At 40.4% G+C, this 15,437-nt stretch overlaps 2 protein-coding genes across 4 annotated transcripts in view; one reads left to right on the top strand and one right to left on the bottom strand.

The window, feature by feature from the left end:
* The first annotated feature begins 2,763 nt into the window (after positions 1–2,763).
* LOC117290979 (liver carboxylesterase 4-like) lies at positions 2,764–8,161 on the top strand. Its single transcript, XM_033772572.1, has 2 exons — positions 2,764–4,634; positions 7,179–8,161. The coding sequence occupies exons 1-2, from the start codon at positions 3,130–3,132 to the stop codon at positions 7,714–7,716; spliced, it is 2,043 nt and encodes a 680-aa protein (XP_033628463.1). The 5' UTR covers positions 2,764–3,129; the 3' UTR covers positions 7,717–8,161.
* A 1,834-nt stretch (positions 8,162–9,995) lies between these two features.
* Positions 9,996–15,437, bottom strand: part of LOC117290721 (fibropellin-1-like) — a 41,583-nt gene continuing 36,141 nt past the window's right edge. For all 3 annotated transcript variants that reach the window (XM_033772258.1, XM_033772257.1, XM_033772256.1), the window contains 5 exons: positions 14,935–15,051; positions 14,112–14,234; positions 12,899–13,006; positions 11,859–11,969; positions 9,996–11,423 (listed from right to left, as the gene is read on the bottom strand). In XM_033772258.1, coding sequence (XP_033628149.1) covers positions 11,314–11,423; positions 11,859–11,969; positions 12,899–13,006; positions 14,112–14,234; positions 14,935–15,051 — 569 coding nt within the window. In that variant the 3' untranslated portion in view covers positions 9,996–11,313. The remainder of the gene's footprint in view (positions 11,424–11,858; positions 11,970–12,898; positions 13,007–14,111; positions 14,235–14,934; positions 15,052–15,437) is intronic.

Raw genomic sequence — 15,437 nt, forward strand, 5'->3', positions numbered from 1 at the left:
TATACCATCAACCTCACCCCATTACTCGTCACCAAGAAAGGTTTTAAGCTAATAATTATTTTGAGTAATTACCAAAAGTGTCCACTGCCTTTAAAACGTTTCTTGAAGTTCATAAGCTTGTCATCGCGCTAACCGTAACCAAAAAACTTTTGAATCAGCAGTCAGGCATTCTCCTGAAGACAAATATAGAACAATGATTGAAACGTCGAGACTTTTGTCACCTTTGGCTCTTATCATCCTTTCAAAGAGAAAAAAAGAGAGTGTATGAAGTTCGTTTATCACTTTTTGAACGTTACGAATTTTTAAAATCTCGAGTCACTTTAGATAATAATAAAAATTATGGCGAACACCATCAGCAGAGTACACGCTGTTTGGTTTTGGTGTCGGGACAAATTTTACCCAAACCCAGCAACAGGGCCTATACTGTGTTCACTTGCACTCAAAAAACTAAAGAGTCGAATCCAACACTTGCATGAGTTCGGTGCGTGACTACACTTTGAAAGTGTTGGATCCAGCGTTGTGTTTGTTAAATCTAGTATTTTTTTTTTGATCCAACGCAAAAAGGGTTAATTCAAAAATTTTAGTGTTAATTCAACATTTCTCAAACAAATTCCTTCGAATTGTTGGATCAACTTTTTAAACGTTAAACTGGCACTTAAATTGTTGACCGAATACTTTCAAATGCTGGATTTAACATATAAAATGCTGGATTCAACACTTTAAAAGTGTAGTCACTCACCGAACTCATGCAAGTGTTGGATTCAACTCTTTAGTTTTTAGGGCGTGCCTACCATCTTAAATTGGTACACTCTCCCGGATAATAAAGTTGTTTAAACCGCAGTGATGAGGGGTTTTGTATACTGTTACACTGGCAATTCCTGTCTTGTGTAGGAGACTACGTTGCAACCATTTTGAAATAGGCTTGTTGGGTTCCGTCCACTCTCCCAAAGAAAAGTCCATTGATTTGTGGATCTTGTGTACACAAATGAATAGGTTCTCTTATACTGTTTTGTAATGACTCTGAAATCTAATTGTTATAAGAAATTCCTCTGTAAGAATTCAGCTTTTATTTACATTTGGACATAATTTTTCACTTCGAAGTACATGCGATTAAGGAAAAAAATTATCACTTTTTATCCCAACAAATTTGAACCCGAGACGCGTTACTGGCAGCAACGTTTATTAGAATGTGTATTCTAGTAATTGCAGAGTATTCTTCCTACGTGGACATTACCGCTTCATATTTTCAGCGAAATTATCATTTAAAACGCTACCACGCTTTGAACTGGAATTTTCCCAAGTTAGTTTTATGGCATCTAAAACTATAAATTGAACCAAACAGTTGGTTCCACTACTACCAAATACAATCCCTATAAAATCAGGGAAGTGAGGAAGATGGTGAATAAAAATGTCTACAACAGGGCCTGTTGCCAAAATGGGTTTGGTCAGGTGAATCAAGCGACTTCGGGCTACGGCTACGGCCGTTGCCTACAGGGACCTACCTATAACATTGGGCAATTTCGGCAAATTCAGCCCTAGCCACTACCACAACCATTGTTCTAGACACGCCTTCTAATACACTCTTCCGGATAACCGCAGTGATGAGGGGTTTTGTATACTGTTAGACTGGCAATTCCTGTATTGTGTTATGCAGCTACTCTCATAGGGAGAATATGCTAGCGAATGTGCTTACGAACGGAAATATATAACAATCGCTTAAACTTCGCAACATTCACCGAAATTAAATATTCACTAGCCCACCGCCATTTTGGACGTTTCAACGCAAGATTCAAATATTCATCTTCGCAAGAACATGCACCACTCGGTGAGAACATCACTACGAAGCGCTTCCTAAAATTTCAGCGAATGTTGTGAAGACGGTTATTCGCCATCGATTTTCGTAAGCCATTGGTACTGTTGGTAAAGCGTGCGTAAATATGCGTAAGATGTTGGTAAGGAGAGGTTTTAAGGACGACCGAGAACTTAATAATATTATTCACTATCAAATCGTAACTTTGGGGCGAATTCGTCGCGAATTTCAAATATTCATATTATCGCAAGAATATTCGCCCAAGTGTGAGAGTAGCATTAAGGAGACTACGTTGCAATCTTTTTTAAATAGTCCTCCGATGGAGGAGCTGTGCATATAAATGGTATTGTTTATAACGTATAGTCTCATCTCAAGACAGGAATTGGCAGTGTTACAGGCACTGTACCAACACCTGCTCAGCAGCGGTGTAAACAAAAAGATGCCTCCCGGAGAATAGCGACATAGGGTGCGTTCGATTAGCTTCCCCGGGTCGACCCCGGTGCGTGGCGGTTGTTTTTACTAGGACGAACGTGTGCAGATAATTACCCACGTTCGTCCTGGAAAAACAAACCGCCACACACCGGGGCCGACCCAGGGAAGCTAAACGAACGCACCCTATATAAGTCCCATCATTCTAAACATAGATCCTTGATATAGGGTAAAGACACTTGTGATGTCATGACCTGCTGCGTAAAGTGACTTTCCCTTTGGCGAGAAATTCCTAACTTTGACCCGCATGCACAGATTTGCATATCGTTACAAAAAATCACTCTTCTTTTTTGTGTCCAACATTGAAGTTTCCAGTGTTTGTAAAAAAGAATTTTTTTTTAAACAGAGGTCATAATCAAGTGTTGGTATAGAATTGTAAAAAAAAAAACACCGTCTGTAACTGACTGTCTTTGCCGAGAAGTTGTCTCATAAATGTGAAATTACTGGAAAAAAAAATCATTTATTTGTTTTGCAATGTCTAAAGGCGAGGTCTTAATTTGTTTTTTAAAACCCCATCATGTTCACTGACCCGAAGATGGGCTGCTTACTTTCCGTGGAGGTCTATGGGCTCAACCATGTGTTAACATCCGAGGTCTTCTTTTCTTTGGAATCAGCACGCACAAAGGTAAAAATACTAAAAAGAATCGAAATACGGGTATCGGAACTAAACGCACTGTTAATGCATTGAAAGATTTGGATGCGATTGACTACCCAACGATGGTAAACTGAAATTGGAGTATTAACTGAATTCCGATTGTTGTAGTTTCAGTCTTGCGTTTGTCCGTCGCCGTCGTTCAAGTTTAGTACGCTCGCGGAATTGAAAAATAAAAATGGACACTTTGAGGCACACCAGCTTCGTTTTCTGGGCTTTTTTTATGGTGACGATGTTTTCGTCAAGTTCGTGTAATCCTGTCGTAGACACTTCAACGGGCCTTGTTCGCGGATTGCATTTGGAGTTTGACGATGGACAATCTGTGAATGGTTATAACGTTTATAAAGGTATACCGTACGCTGAACCCCCTGTGGGACAGTTGAGGTTTAAGGCACCGGTCGCCAAAGCTCAATGGGACGGCGTATTCAACGCGAGCAGTTACGGTCCGTCATGTCCACAGCGAATTGCGGACGTGGCTACGTTCTACCCGGAGTACGTCGTACAGATACCGGAAGAGTCTCTTGTCGTGGCTGAGGACTGCCTGACGCTGAATGTTTTCTCCCCGTCTAACGTTAGCGAGGGAAGCGCGGCGGTGATGTTGTGGATCCACGGGGGGAGTTTCGAGAATGGACAGGGAAGTGGTTACGACGCGTCTGCTCTGGCCGCCCGTGGACAGGTCGTGGTGGTCACTATCAACTACCGGTTGAACGTCTTCGGGTTCCTGTGCACAAACGACGAGAGTTCACCGGGAAACTACGGGTTACTGGATCAACAGCTCGCCCTGAAGTGGGTTCACGAGAACATCGCGGGGTTCGGGGGCGATCCGTCCCGTGTGACACTCATCGGTCAATCGGCCGGTGGAGCGTCTGCCTCCTCGCATCTTTACTTCAATGAAAGTCGCCCGTTGTTCCAACGCGTTGCGGCCCACAGCGGCTTCTACAGGCCTGGATTTTCCTATGGAAGAGCTGAACAATTAAATGAAAAAGCCCGAGAGATTGCAGCCGACGTCGGTTGCTCTTCCACCTCGACAAGCGAAGAACTGGTGGACTGCCTCCGCGGGCTTAGCATGGAAGACCTCCTGGCCGCTGCGCTTCGTGTTTCGGATACATCTACATCACAAATATTTTCTCCTGTTTTCGACGGGATAATCCTATCCCCAACTACAGGCTATTTGAATCTGCAACATGATATTATGGTCCTGCATACCTCCGGCGACGGCTCTACCGGCTTGGAAGTTATCAATAGAATCCTGCAGATTCAAACCAATCCAGCAGAAAATGGGATCACTGAGAGCGAGTGGGAGGGCTTTCTTAAATATTTCGGTAGCATCTCGAGTGTGGCTATAAATTACGAGTACCTTGATCGGTCAATAGAGGACGCGAACCTGGCACGAATGAAAGCTCTAACGGAGCTGTTTCTGGACTCCAACTTCCTCGCACTTCTACCGGGTGCGCTTGAAGCTTTACCCAATGCATCGTCAATCCATGTTAGCGTCTTTGATCACCGCAGTGCAGCTAACACAAAGTGGCCGAATCTTGACGATCTCGTCCCACACAGTGAAGAGATATCGTACCTGTTCGGATTGCCTTTTAACGGCTCTGGTCTCGGGTCGCTCTTCACGGACGATGAACGGGCGCTGAGCGACCGAGTCATCAAGTACTGGTCCAACTTCGCTAAGAGCGGGTAAGAAGAGTGATTTTTTTTTAAGTAGTTACTTTCCATGGAGGCCCTTAGTACAAAAACAGTATAGTAAAGACATTATTCCGGGTACTATGTAATAATGTTTTTAAAGGCAGTGGACACTATTGGTAATTGTCAAAGACTAGCATTCACAGTTGGTGTATCTCAACATATGCATAAAATAACAAACCTGTGAAAATTTGAGCTCAATCGGTCATCAAAGTTGCGAGATAATAATGAAAGAAGAAAACACCCTTGTCACACGAAGTTGTGTGCGTTTAGATGGCTGTGATGCAGCTTTTGCAAGATCGCTGTAATGCTTAAAAAACCACGAAATTCCTTTTGAGCTCGAGGTTTACGGAATAAGTTTATACGTTTGAAAAAAAAGAAGCATTGTGAACTTCTGACGGTAGCCTACTTCACAAATTTTTTAGAGGAAAGATTATCTGTCTGCCACTTGTGAGGTTATTTGTGGGATGTAAAATAATGTCATTGTCAGAGGGTCTTTATTCTGTTGCAGACACTCACAAGCATACAGCAACGGTGAAGTTGCTACACTCAACTGTTATTTTCAAAATCAGAATATCTCAATACTACAAATTGTTTCTGTATGACATGGCGTTACCGCAAGCTTTTACTAAAACATTTTATCTCCACCATGCATAGTTTAAAAATCCTTCAAGAGAGGATGTTCTTTTGGCAACTAATCCACAAGTTAATGACCGTGTACTTGGTAAAAGTGTTAGAAACACACCCTTTGTAGTGTAGTTGTAGAAAAATATATTTTGTTCACCCCCAAATTTGAATCCGAAAAGGGCTCGCAGCCCTTATCGGGTAGTGGAAAGCACACAACTCTATGCAACAATTATGCATATATTTCTTTCATTTTTTTTCTTGTTAATTCGATGACCAAGTGAGCCCAAGTTTTCACATGTTTGTTATTTGATACATAAGTTGGAATACACCAAGTGAGGATACTGGTCTTTGACAATTATTACCAAAAGTACACCCTGCATTTAATTATACAAAAGGGACAAGTAGACATTTTTACCCACACGTAACACATTTATCAATACAATTCCCTTTTAAAGCAACAAGCCTATAATAATTTTGTGTTTTTTCCACTAGGATTTTTCGTTCTGACGCTTTGTAAATTTTACCGTATAACCGGCCCCATTTTTGACGGGCAAACAAATCTAGGCAAAGTATTTTATTAGAACCAATGATACGTGACTTGTTACGCTTTTTGCATCTTAAAGCAAAAACCCAGCCGAGCTTTACGAGTTCCATATTGTACAGAAAAAATTGTTATTAAAGGAACACGTTGCCTTGGATCGGTCGAGTTGGTCTTTGAAAAGCGTTTTGTGACCGTTTGTTATAAAATGCATATGGTTAGAAAGATGATGTCAAAGTAGAATACATTGATCTACACAAATATGCCTCGAAATTGCGTGGTTTTATTTTTACATCGTCCAATAACACGGTCGGCCATTTATGGGAGTCAAAATTTTGACTCCCATAAGTGGCCGACCGTGATAGTTCGCGACGTAAAAAGAAAACCGGGCAATTTTGAGTGATACTTGTGTGGAACATTATATTCTACTTTTAAAACATCTTTCTAATCATATACATTTCATAACAAACGGTTTCAAACGCTTTTTATAGACCAATTCGTCCGATCCAAGGCAACGTGTTCCTTTAATGGGTTCCCTATTCGTATTAGATTGCTATTGCTATTCCTTATATGAATCGGGAGCTAATAAATAGTTATTATTCACATGTAAAAATGACCCATTTATTACGAATCGGGAGGTGGATATAGTAATTCTTCATGTAAAGTGACCCGTGAATAAAGATAAAGAAGTCAAAGCTTTCAGGAGAACCATTCAGGGTAGTTTATACTGAATCAACACTGAAACCTCTGAAAACGAATAAAATGTCGCTTACAATCTTCAGTCTCCAGGGGCGGATGCAGGACTTTCCAAATGGGGGGGGGGGGGGCGTGGGGAAAAAGGAACCAAGCAGCAAAATGGTGAGTGCACTTTGTCACACATGCGGGCGCGTAACGCGAAGCCGCAACGACATTGGCAAAGGGGTTGATGGATGCTCTGTGGTACGATCTCATGCAGAATCTGACCACTCAATTTTTGTTTGTTTTTGCAAGATCATTTTTTAGTTAGAAGTCATTGAATCAGCCATCTTGAGTTATCAAATCGGAATGCAGGCTACAAGGAATCTTGGATATTTAGTGACTCTGATGGAAATTGTGTTTTGACGGTGCAAATCGACCAAATTAAGCATCCTGCAACTTCACATTGTTTTTGACTATTGCGCGTGCTTTGTGTGTACGTGCTCGGGGCTTCAGGATGAGAGAACGGAGTCTGAAGCCGAATGTAAAGCCGAAGCCGTAGTTTCGAAAAGGGCCATAGAGTAGCACACACATAGTGTTACCGCACACCGAATACGATTTCAAACTTTACTGTTCGATTGTTTTTAGAGTTCTAAAATCGTTTCTCGGTTTGTTTCCCTTTTTTCCTCATCATGTAGTGATCCGAACGTGGATCCCGACCAGACAGCGTCTTCAGATGACGGCCTGACATTCTGGCCGCAGTATGGCGACTCCGAGACGTACCTCCTCATCGGCTCGACGGACAGTACCGTCGGTGAAGGCTACAGACGGGACAAGGTTTCCTTCTGGACAAGCTACATCCCGTACCTTAGGTTAGAGGCGATCTTATCTTGTATAAAACTGCCCGGTGAGGGCGAGAGCAGCTATTATTCATCATACGAGGAGAGTGACGTGACGGAGGGAGCCGGTCCGGACCAACTAGACTGTGACGAATTCATCTTTGGAGACAGTTTGGGTTTCAAGGTGACCATAGGTGGAGCAGAGACACTCATTGAACTTCTTCTCTTCGCCATTATCGCCTTATTGGTCATTTTAGTGCTTTCATTTGGTGCAGTGCTGGGGTATAAGTTCAAGGGAGCCCAGACAGCATCAAAAAAAGACGTTCCTTCTGACGAAGAGGAGAAACGTTTGGCGGTCAAAGTAAACGAAGGCTTTGAAGATGACTCTAAAATTTGAAAAGATTTATCTCTTTTATAATTATATAAATATATATATATTTTTTTTTAGTATTGTGACCTGTGGTTTATTTAAGGGTATCTTTAAAGATGTGAACATCGTGAGCAACATCCAAAAGGGCAACAGAGAAGCACGTTTCAAACAAAAAATCAACAAAAAAACGGCCATATTTTTGCACATAAACAACACCGTAGACAAAACAAAACTACATATTGTTATTTTGTTATTTAATTAAAATATATTTCTCTGAAGGAATAGTTTCTAACAGTTCATTGTATTTAAAAACCTTTAATAAAACACCAATAGCTAATTGATAGTAATTGATATTGAGCCAACTCCCCTGACGTCATCAACCACAATAAATCTTGAGCCATCAGGGCCCAATTTCATGGCTCTGCTTACCGTAAGCACAGAATCGGCGCTTACGGAAGCAGGGGATTCTGTGCTTACGGCAAGCGTATTTCACGGGTTAGCGGCGAATTTGGGCTTCTGCGCATGCGTACTTCACGTTACTAGGCATTCTACGCTTACAAGGCTAGCGCAGAAATTCGGCGCTTGCACGTAAGCGGAGAATCGCGATCGTAAGCGCAGAACTCAGCGGTAAGCAGAGCCATGAAATTGGGCCCAGTTCGATCGAGGACGTGTCCGGATTAGCGGCTACATCTACGGCTACGTAATCAAGTATTAATTTTAAGCATACACCCTTTATTAGCAACAGTTGTAGCCACCAATTATATCTTTGTATGCACGTGTAGTCAGTTAGAAAGTGTGTCCTAGCCTAGAGGTAAAAAGTAGGTTGTTCATTTTGGGCAAACATGTGCGCCGTGCGTACAAGTCGGTGCATTTCCATTATTTTCGGTTTACCCATAAAGATGGCATGCAGGCTGTGAGAACGTCAATTCATAAAGTCTAGTCGGATTCGGCATAAGGCCCTTTTCGAAACCAAGGCTTCGGCTCCAGTTTCGGCTCAGGCTAGCGTGGCCCCGCGGTTGTTTTGACAATGATGCGCATGCTCTGCGTACATGCTCCAGGGCTTCAGACGAGAGAACGGAGCCTGGTGCCGACTCCAAAGCCGAAGCCGTGTATTCAAAAACGGCAAAGTGACGTAAAGTGCGATTAACAAGTCTATTAAAAAGTCAAGTCATGTCAACGCGAGCCCACGAGAAATTCCTCGATTTGCTGACCTTAAATAGTCGACTAGACTTGTCCAGCCATCGTTGACCGTCATGTTATCGATCACAGTATAACTATGGTCCTTGATCGAACTTGCTCATTGCTTGCGTAGTTTTGGAAGTCAGATTCCACGTGTGCTTTTGTGTGAACAGTCCACATTTTTAGCAACGCGCTGGCAAATTTATGCGTTCATTTTGTAAAATGACGTCACTGGAAGGGTTTATACTCTCAGTGGTCTCCCTTTTTTTTTAATTACTATAATATTCCCCGTGATAATAATGTTGAATCTAAACGTAATTCTATTGTGGTTCAAGGGAGTAACGTAATACAATGTAATTAATAATATAAAATAGTTTGATCAGAAAATTTGTACAATGTTAAACTTAAGAAGTAATTATTAAGTGATCACAATATATTTGTTCTTTAATTTTATACTCAAATCTCAAACCTTGAAATTATACCAACTCAATAACAAAACAAAATTGCTAAACAAAAAACGCACAAAGTAAACAACATCAACAGAAAATTTATCAGATAATCAAACTAAAATGTATATTATACAGTATATGATTAGATGTGGTAACTGGGTAAAATTTTCTATCGAATATTGTTATAAATGAAATATCTTTGAATGGAAACATTAACACAAGATGTATATACAAAAATGTATTCTTAAGTACTGTGTGTTTAACCCATAGAGCTGTATATATTGACTAGAGCGCTAACACCCCGTTATACACGCACTAAGGTTTTGAAGCCGTGTGGGCGCATCCATGTTTATGTACAAACCTTGAACATAGCTTGAAATTTTGTACGGCAATTGTACGGCTATTTGCATGATCGTGCGTCTGTTCTTTGTTATGTGCCATCGAAGCAAAAAACGCAGTAAATGTGAACGCACAATCTGCTGATAAGCGCACAAACTGCGAGCGTCATGTGCGTCATGATTAAAAGGCGCGTTTACCTTTTTTTAGTACGGCAACCAAGTCGAAGTTACTGTTTTCGTAGCGCGGACGTACGCGAGTGGACAGTTGCGTACGTATACGCACACGCAGAATGTAAAATTATCGCGGCAATGTGTGTTCTATTAAAATTCCGAATTCACGCAACACATCAAACATGTCTGCGCCCAGGGTGGCTTCAAAACGCAGAGCACGTTAGCGCTCTAGTCAATATATATATGGTTTAACCTAAGTGCAGGGGTACGGCATCAGAGCGGTATGTTGCGAGAGTTGCGACAACTTGCCATTAGAAGCAGTGCCGTGTCCCAAAAACACATGGCAGAACACAGGGAGCAAGACTAGTCGGCCCATTGGGTTGTGCTGCATTTGGAGACAACATGGCGTCCAGTAACCACACGTGACCAAACAAAACTGATCCCTCTATGTCGCAGCTCTCTAAATATACGGCTCTTAGGTGGCAATACCACAGCGCCCTCTATCTTCTGAAATTATCTCAAGGTGAATAATGGTGCATTCGTTTAGCTTCCCTGGGTCGACCCTGGACTGCCCCTGTGTGTTCGAATAGCTTTGACGGCATTCCAGGGGCTCACCCGGGTTACAGCCCCCAGTGCCCTGCTTGTGGAGTAGTGAGTGGTGGTTCGTTTGGCTCTTGTCAGGGGCTCACTCAAGTGAGCACCGCGGGGTAGACACAGGGAAGCTAAACGAACGCACCCATTATATAAAAATCGAATGAATGGGCGGAAGGAGGGAGGGGGGATTTTAGTATAATACATGAACAGTCTTTGCATTGACCTATGCTAAGATAACCTGTGTAAATACAACGAACATACTGCCTAAAACAACAATTTAAAAAATATAATAAAATATTTCTTTGTTTAAAAAGTCTCTGACCAACATTTTATATTCGCAGCCCTCTGTCTCACAAATATAGGCCTACAACTGGGTTGGCACAAATTTGCTCTTAGTACCTTTCTTATGTAGGAAATGTGTTTTATTTTATGTGCCAACCTAGATGTATTTAAGGCCATTCATACCAAAATCTTACGGACAAATTCTGGTCTGAGTCAGAGAGTTGCCACTTGGCTAGGGATACATTTTCTTCGGTAAAGTGGTCGCTTGGGGCCGTTTTCGGTCCAAATGTAGCCAACCAGAAGTGCAGTCTATAGTCTAGAACCCTATGTGAACACATGCGTTGTTGGGACCGAAGTTGGCTGTTTACGCCCTTTACGCCAGCAGTGGGAGTACGCTTTAGTTTTACAAAAGGTTCAACAAATCGGAAAACCGCCATAACGGTAAACGGTCTGCGTAAAATTTACTCAAAGAGACAAATTTAACCACACACACACACGCACACCCCACTCTCTGGGGTTAAATTTTAGGAAGTGAGAGCTAAAATAAAAACAATTTGAATGTATGGAGTATAAAAAAACGTTCAGTTCCAATTGTAATTGATGGTCCTTCATTACGATGGACTTAAGATGAATGTTAGTGTACACAGGGCGAGAAGTATGCTGAGTTGGGCTGGAAGATGACTGGGTGATGAGGCATCCGAAGTACGTGCATTATTGGTATCTGGAGGTCAAACAAAGAACAATGAAATTATACGCACTTTAGAACATTAAGAATACCTTATTCCCAGTGGTGAAGAATATCGCCGCTATTTTGATTCAAAATATTCCTGATTTTTTTTTAAGGACACCTCCCTAAAATTTTATTCTCAGAATACTCGATCGTTGTCTATGTTAGACAGGTTGCCTTTCGAGAGGGATTAGTTAAAACACAATCGTGCCAATCTGGAGGGTGACAAGTAAAGTGAGTTCAGTTTTCAAAAAAGGGAACTTACACTTTCGGTGTCAATGTCTAAACAGGAATCAGACACAGATGTAGTCTGCAGTGTGAGCTCTTTTATGCATTGGTATTTAGTGTATACGTTGTTTTGACAGTCTTTATTTCTCTCGTCAAAGTTATAATAAATAACAATAAGTATATTTATTAGCGAAAATTTACTTTTTTCACATCTGTCTCCGTAATCCTGTCCACTGCATCGACACTCGATCTGATTTTGTACCACCTGGCATTCACCAGTGCCGCAGGAATCTGGTTGGCAAGTCACCGCCTCTGTAAATCGAAGCAGGCAAACACATGATGTTATAGACTCTACAAAACATTCAGGTCGGAGTTGACCCGGGTCTGGGCTTCTGACCAATTACTGGTGAAAATTGGTCCAAATGTTAACGCTGAATCAAAGTTCAAATTTATTTTTAACTTTTTCCGGGTAAGCCTAACCAGAAATGGGTCAGTCTTACCCAGAAATATGTCAGCCCAACCTAGAAATGTGTCAGCCCAACCTAGAAATGTGTCAGCCCAACCTAGAAATGGTGCAGCCCAACCTAGAAATGGGTCAACCTAATTTAGAAATGGACCAACCTAACCCAGTGTCAGCCTAACCCAGAAATCATGGTAAGCCTTACCAAACAATGGATCAACCTAACCCAGAAATGCTTATGGGTCACGCCTCTTAACACAGAATCCAGGTCAACAGATCAAGAGGGGTTACAGTTTCAAATAATGACAAACCAAAGAATCATTCCAGAGAAAACCTCAGCAATCAGGTATGGACTGAAAACCAGATCCACATTTATAGTGCCCCTGGTAAGATTTTAACCGGTGTCCAAGAGGCGAAAAGCGAGGGAATATTACCGACCTGAGAGCCCCCTTTGCAAATTGATTCATAAATTAATTTGAACTTTGATTCGGCGTTAACTTTTTTCACCAGTAATGGGTCAAATGTGTGTGCTTGGATCTAGTGCTTTTTTTTTTAAATGAATGTGCAATGTTTTTCTGTGTAAATGTGCAATATTTTTATCTTAAGTTCACTTCTGTAGTTTGTTATTAGCTGGGATCCATGGGAGATCAGTGAGTTTTTCTTACTGAAAGGATTTCCCAGGATAAACAAGAAATAAATAAATGAATAAATAAAATAAATAAATGAAAATAATGTGGCAACATAATGTGGTCCAAGCTATGAAACACAGGATTATTCTCACCTATTTCGCAGTTTGCTCCTGTCCGTCCCTCTTTGCATTCGCAATAATCATTGTTATCGTTGGTGACACACACCCCATCATTTGCACATGGTATCCTGAAACACGTTTCTGCGTAGTATTTCAATTAAAATTTAACATTTGTAGAGTTAGAATTTAGAAACAAAAATGTTACATTTATTTTAACGGATGTTAAATAAGTAGCAGGGATAAAGATTTTGTTAAATGTACATTGTACTTTCCCTAGTAAGAATTCATTGTTATATCATATTAATATTCATCACTGCAATAGCCTATTTTTCTGAAAGTTTGTATATACTCAGCGCCTCGAGTACCTTGTTTGGTAGATATACGTGCGCTATATAAGATATTATTATTGTTAATATAAACATACAGAAATTTAGTTTCCTATGGAAAAGAATATAACAGTTAAGGTAAAAACAGTATTTACAACGTATGCCCAGATTAAAAGTTTGGAAATATTACACTTAAAAAGAAAGAAATCAACCTATAAAATAATGTTTTTTATTCCACTCACATGAAAGTGTATTCTTTTGTTTAGTCTCCGTTATCGATTGATGATAGAGAAGCAGTTATAACTAAACATAGGCTAAAAAGTAACAAGCACTAAGCAATATATTGACGATCTCAAATCTCGCGAAAATTCGAAAACCGGCACCCACTAAAAAGCGCGAGTTTGTCTCATTTATAAAATATTTTCAAGCAAGTTACTTTGGGACCAAACCATTGCTTCAAAAATTTATAAGCTTTCAGATGCTTAAAAAGTTGTTTAAACTGTTTGATTGAAAAATTGTCTCTTTCTCAAAAACTACGTTTTTAACAATGTTTTTATATTATCATTAGCGCGCCATTGGTCGTCACGGTAAATAATATTTGTAGTAATTACCAATTAGTGTCCAGTGCCTTATTTATCCATCATTGTTTTGAGTCAGGACTAGCTGAAAATATATCGTTGATGAAAAACTTAATTTACTCTATTACATGTATACCAATAGACCGTTATCGTGCTGCCTCCATTTTGGTCATGTTCCTCGTATCGAATAACATTAATGACTGCTAAAATCATTTTGAAAATAGGAACCAGACTATTTGTTCTTCAAGCCTCGTTTTGGTAATACTGATATCAATGGGACACATTCAAGATGGCAGCGCCGTGATAAAGGGCTACATCAAAGCATTGAACTGCAAATCTTACCCAATGTGCAATGCAGACCAGTGTATCCTTTGACGCAGGTGCACACGTATCCTTCACTATCCTTATCGGAGTAACACGTTCCATTGCTCTGGCACGGACTACTATCACAAGCATTCGTAAATGCTTCACAAAATCAAAACAAGAAACAATACAATTAATTAAATAAGATAAAGAAATACATACAAACAAATTCAGCAAAATGGCACTGCTTATAGTGTCATGTATTGCAATTTCATAAAGAGGACTCAATCATTGCTTAATGTCCGAACGTGAAACAATATTTACAGCGTTATTTGCACTGAAATCCACTTCTCTTCGTTTGGAAATAGGGTGCCACCTGTTGACAATATGCCACTAGCGGCGAGCACAATTATTTTGTACAGGTTTGCACGCACTAAGGCAATCTGCAATTTTTACTCAGTCGATCCGAGTCTGCACTGTTCCGTTTACGGTTTCAGGTTTGCCAAAAACTTAAATGTGGTGTTCGTGCAAACAGACACATGTGGTACCATTACTTTCTTAATGTGAAAGAGTGAACATTTCACTCTCTTGTCCGAGCGGTGTCAATTTCGCTCTTTTGAGAGTGAAATTGGAACGAACTTCACTTTAAATGGAGCTGAAAGTACCCGTCTTTCACTCGAAAAGGAGTTGTCCACCACATGGCTCTTTGCAAGAGTGGTATGGCGGACAAAACGAGTGGTATTTCACTCTTTTACATTAAGAGAGTAGTGAGTTCTTTAATTAATGCTTGCATGATTAAAAAGAAAAGAAAATTTAAATAAATTTCAAAAGGTTGGGAATGTTTGTTTCATGTTTTACTTACGAGTCTGACAATTGGCTTCGTAGAACTGTGGGGTACATGTGCACAAGTAAGCACCCGTGATAATATCCCCGTCACAAAGACCGCCATTAAGACATGGGTTGGGATCGCATGGGTCGACTAAATTAAAATCAAAGTATTGTCAGTTAATACCACCATCATATACAAATGAAAAACAAGAAGTACTACAACATTTAGAACAAACTGCAATACTTTAAAAAGTACATTTTAAACGATTAGATGCACGTGTTATATGAACTTGAGAATATGTGCACATGTAGTTGCTTTGTGACGTCATCACTTAGTGTCGGATTGCAACGCACAAAGTGCAGCATTCCGAGGTGAAGCAGACAACTAGAACAAACACCCAAAGTTCCACAACATAATATTTGACATTTGTTGTTCACGGATGAAAACTATTACAGTAATAAAAAAATAACAGTGACTGTTATTTGTTTTTTATTTAGCCATTTCAACGATACATTACGATACCAAAAAAATGCGAG

The sequence above is a fragment of the Asterias rubens genome, chromosome 5 (genome assembly GCF_902459465.1).
Source record: "Asterias rubens chromosome 5, eAstRub1.3, whole genome shotgun sequence".
In the NCBI taxonomy this organism is placed as follows: Eukaryota; Metazoa; Echinodermata; class Asteroidea; order Forcipulatida; family Asteriidae; genus Asterias; species Asterias rubens.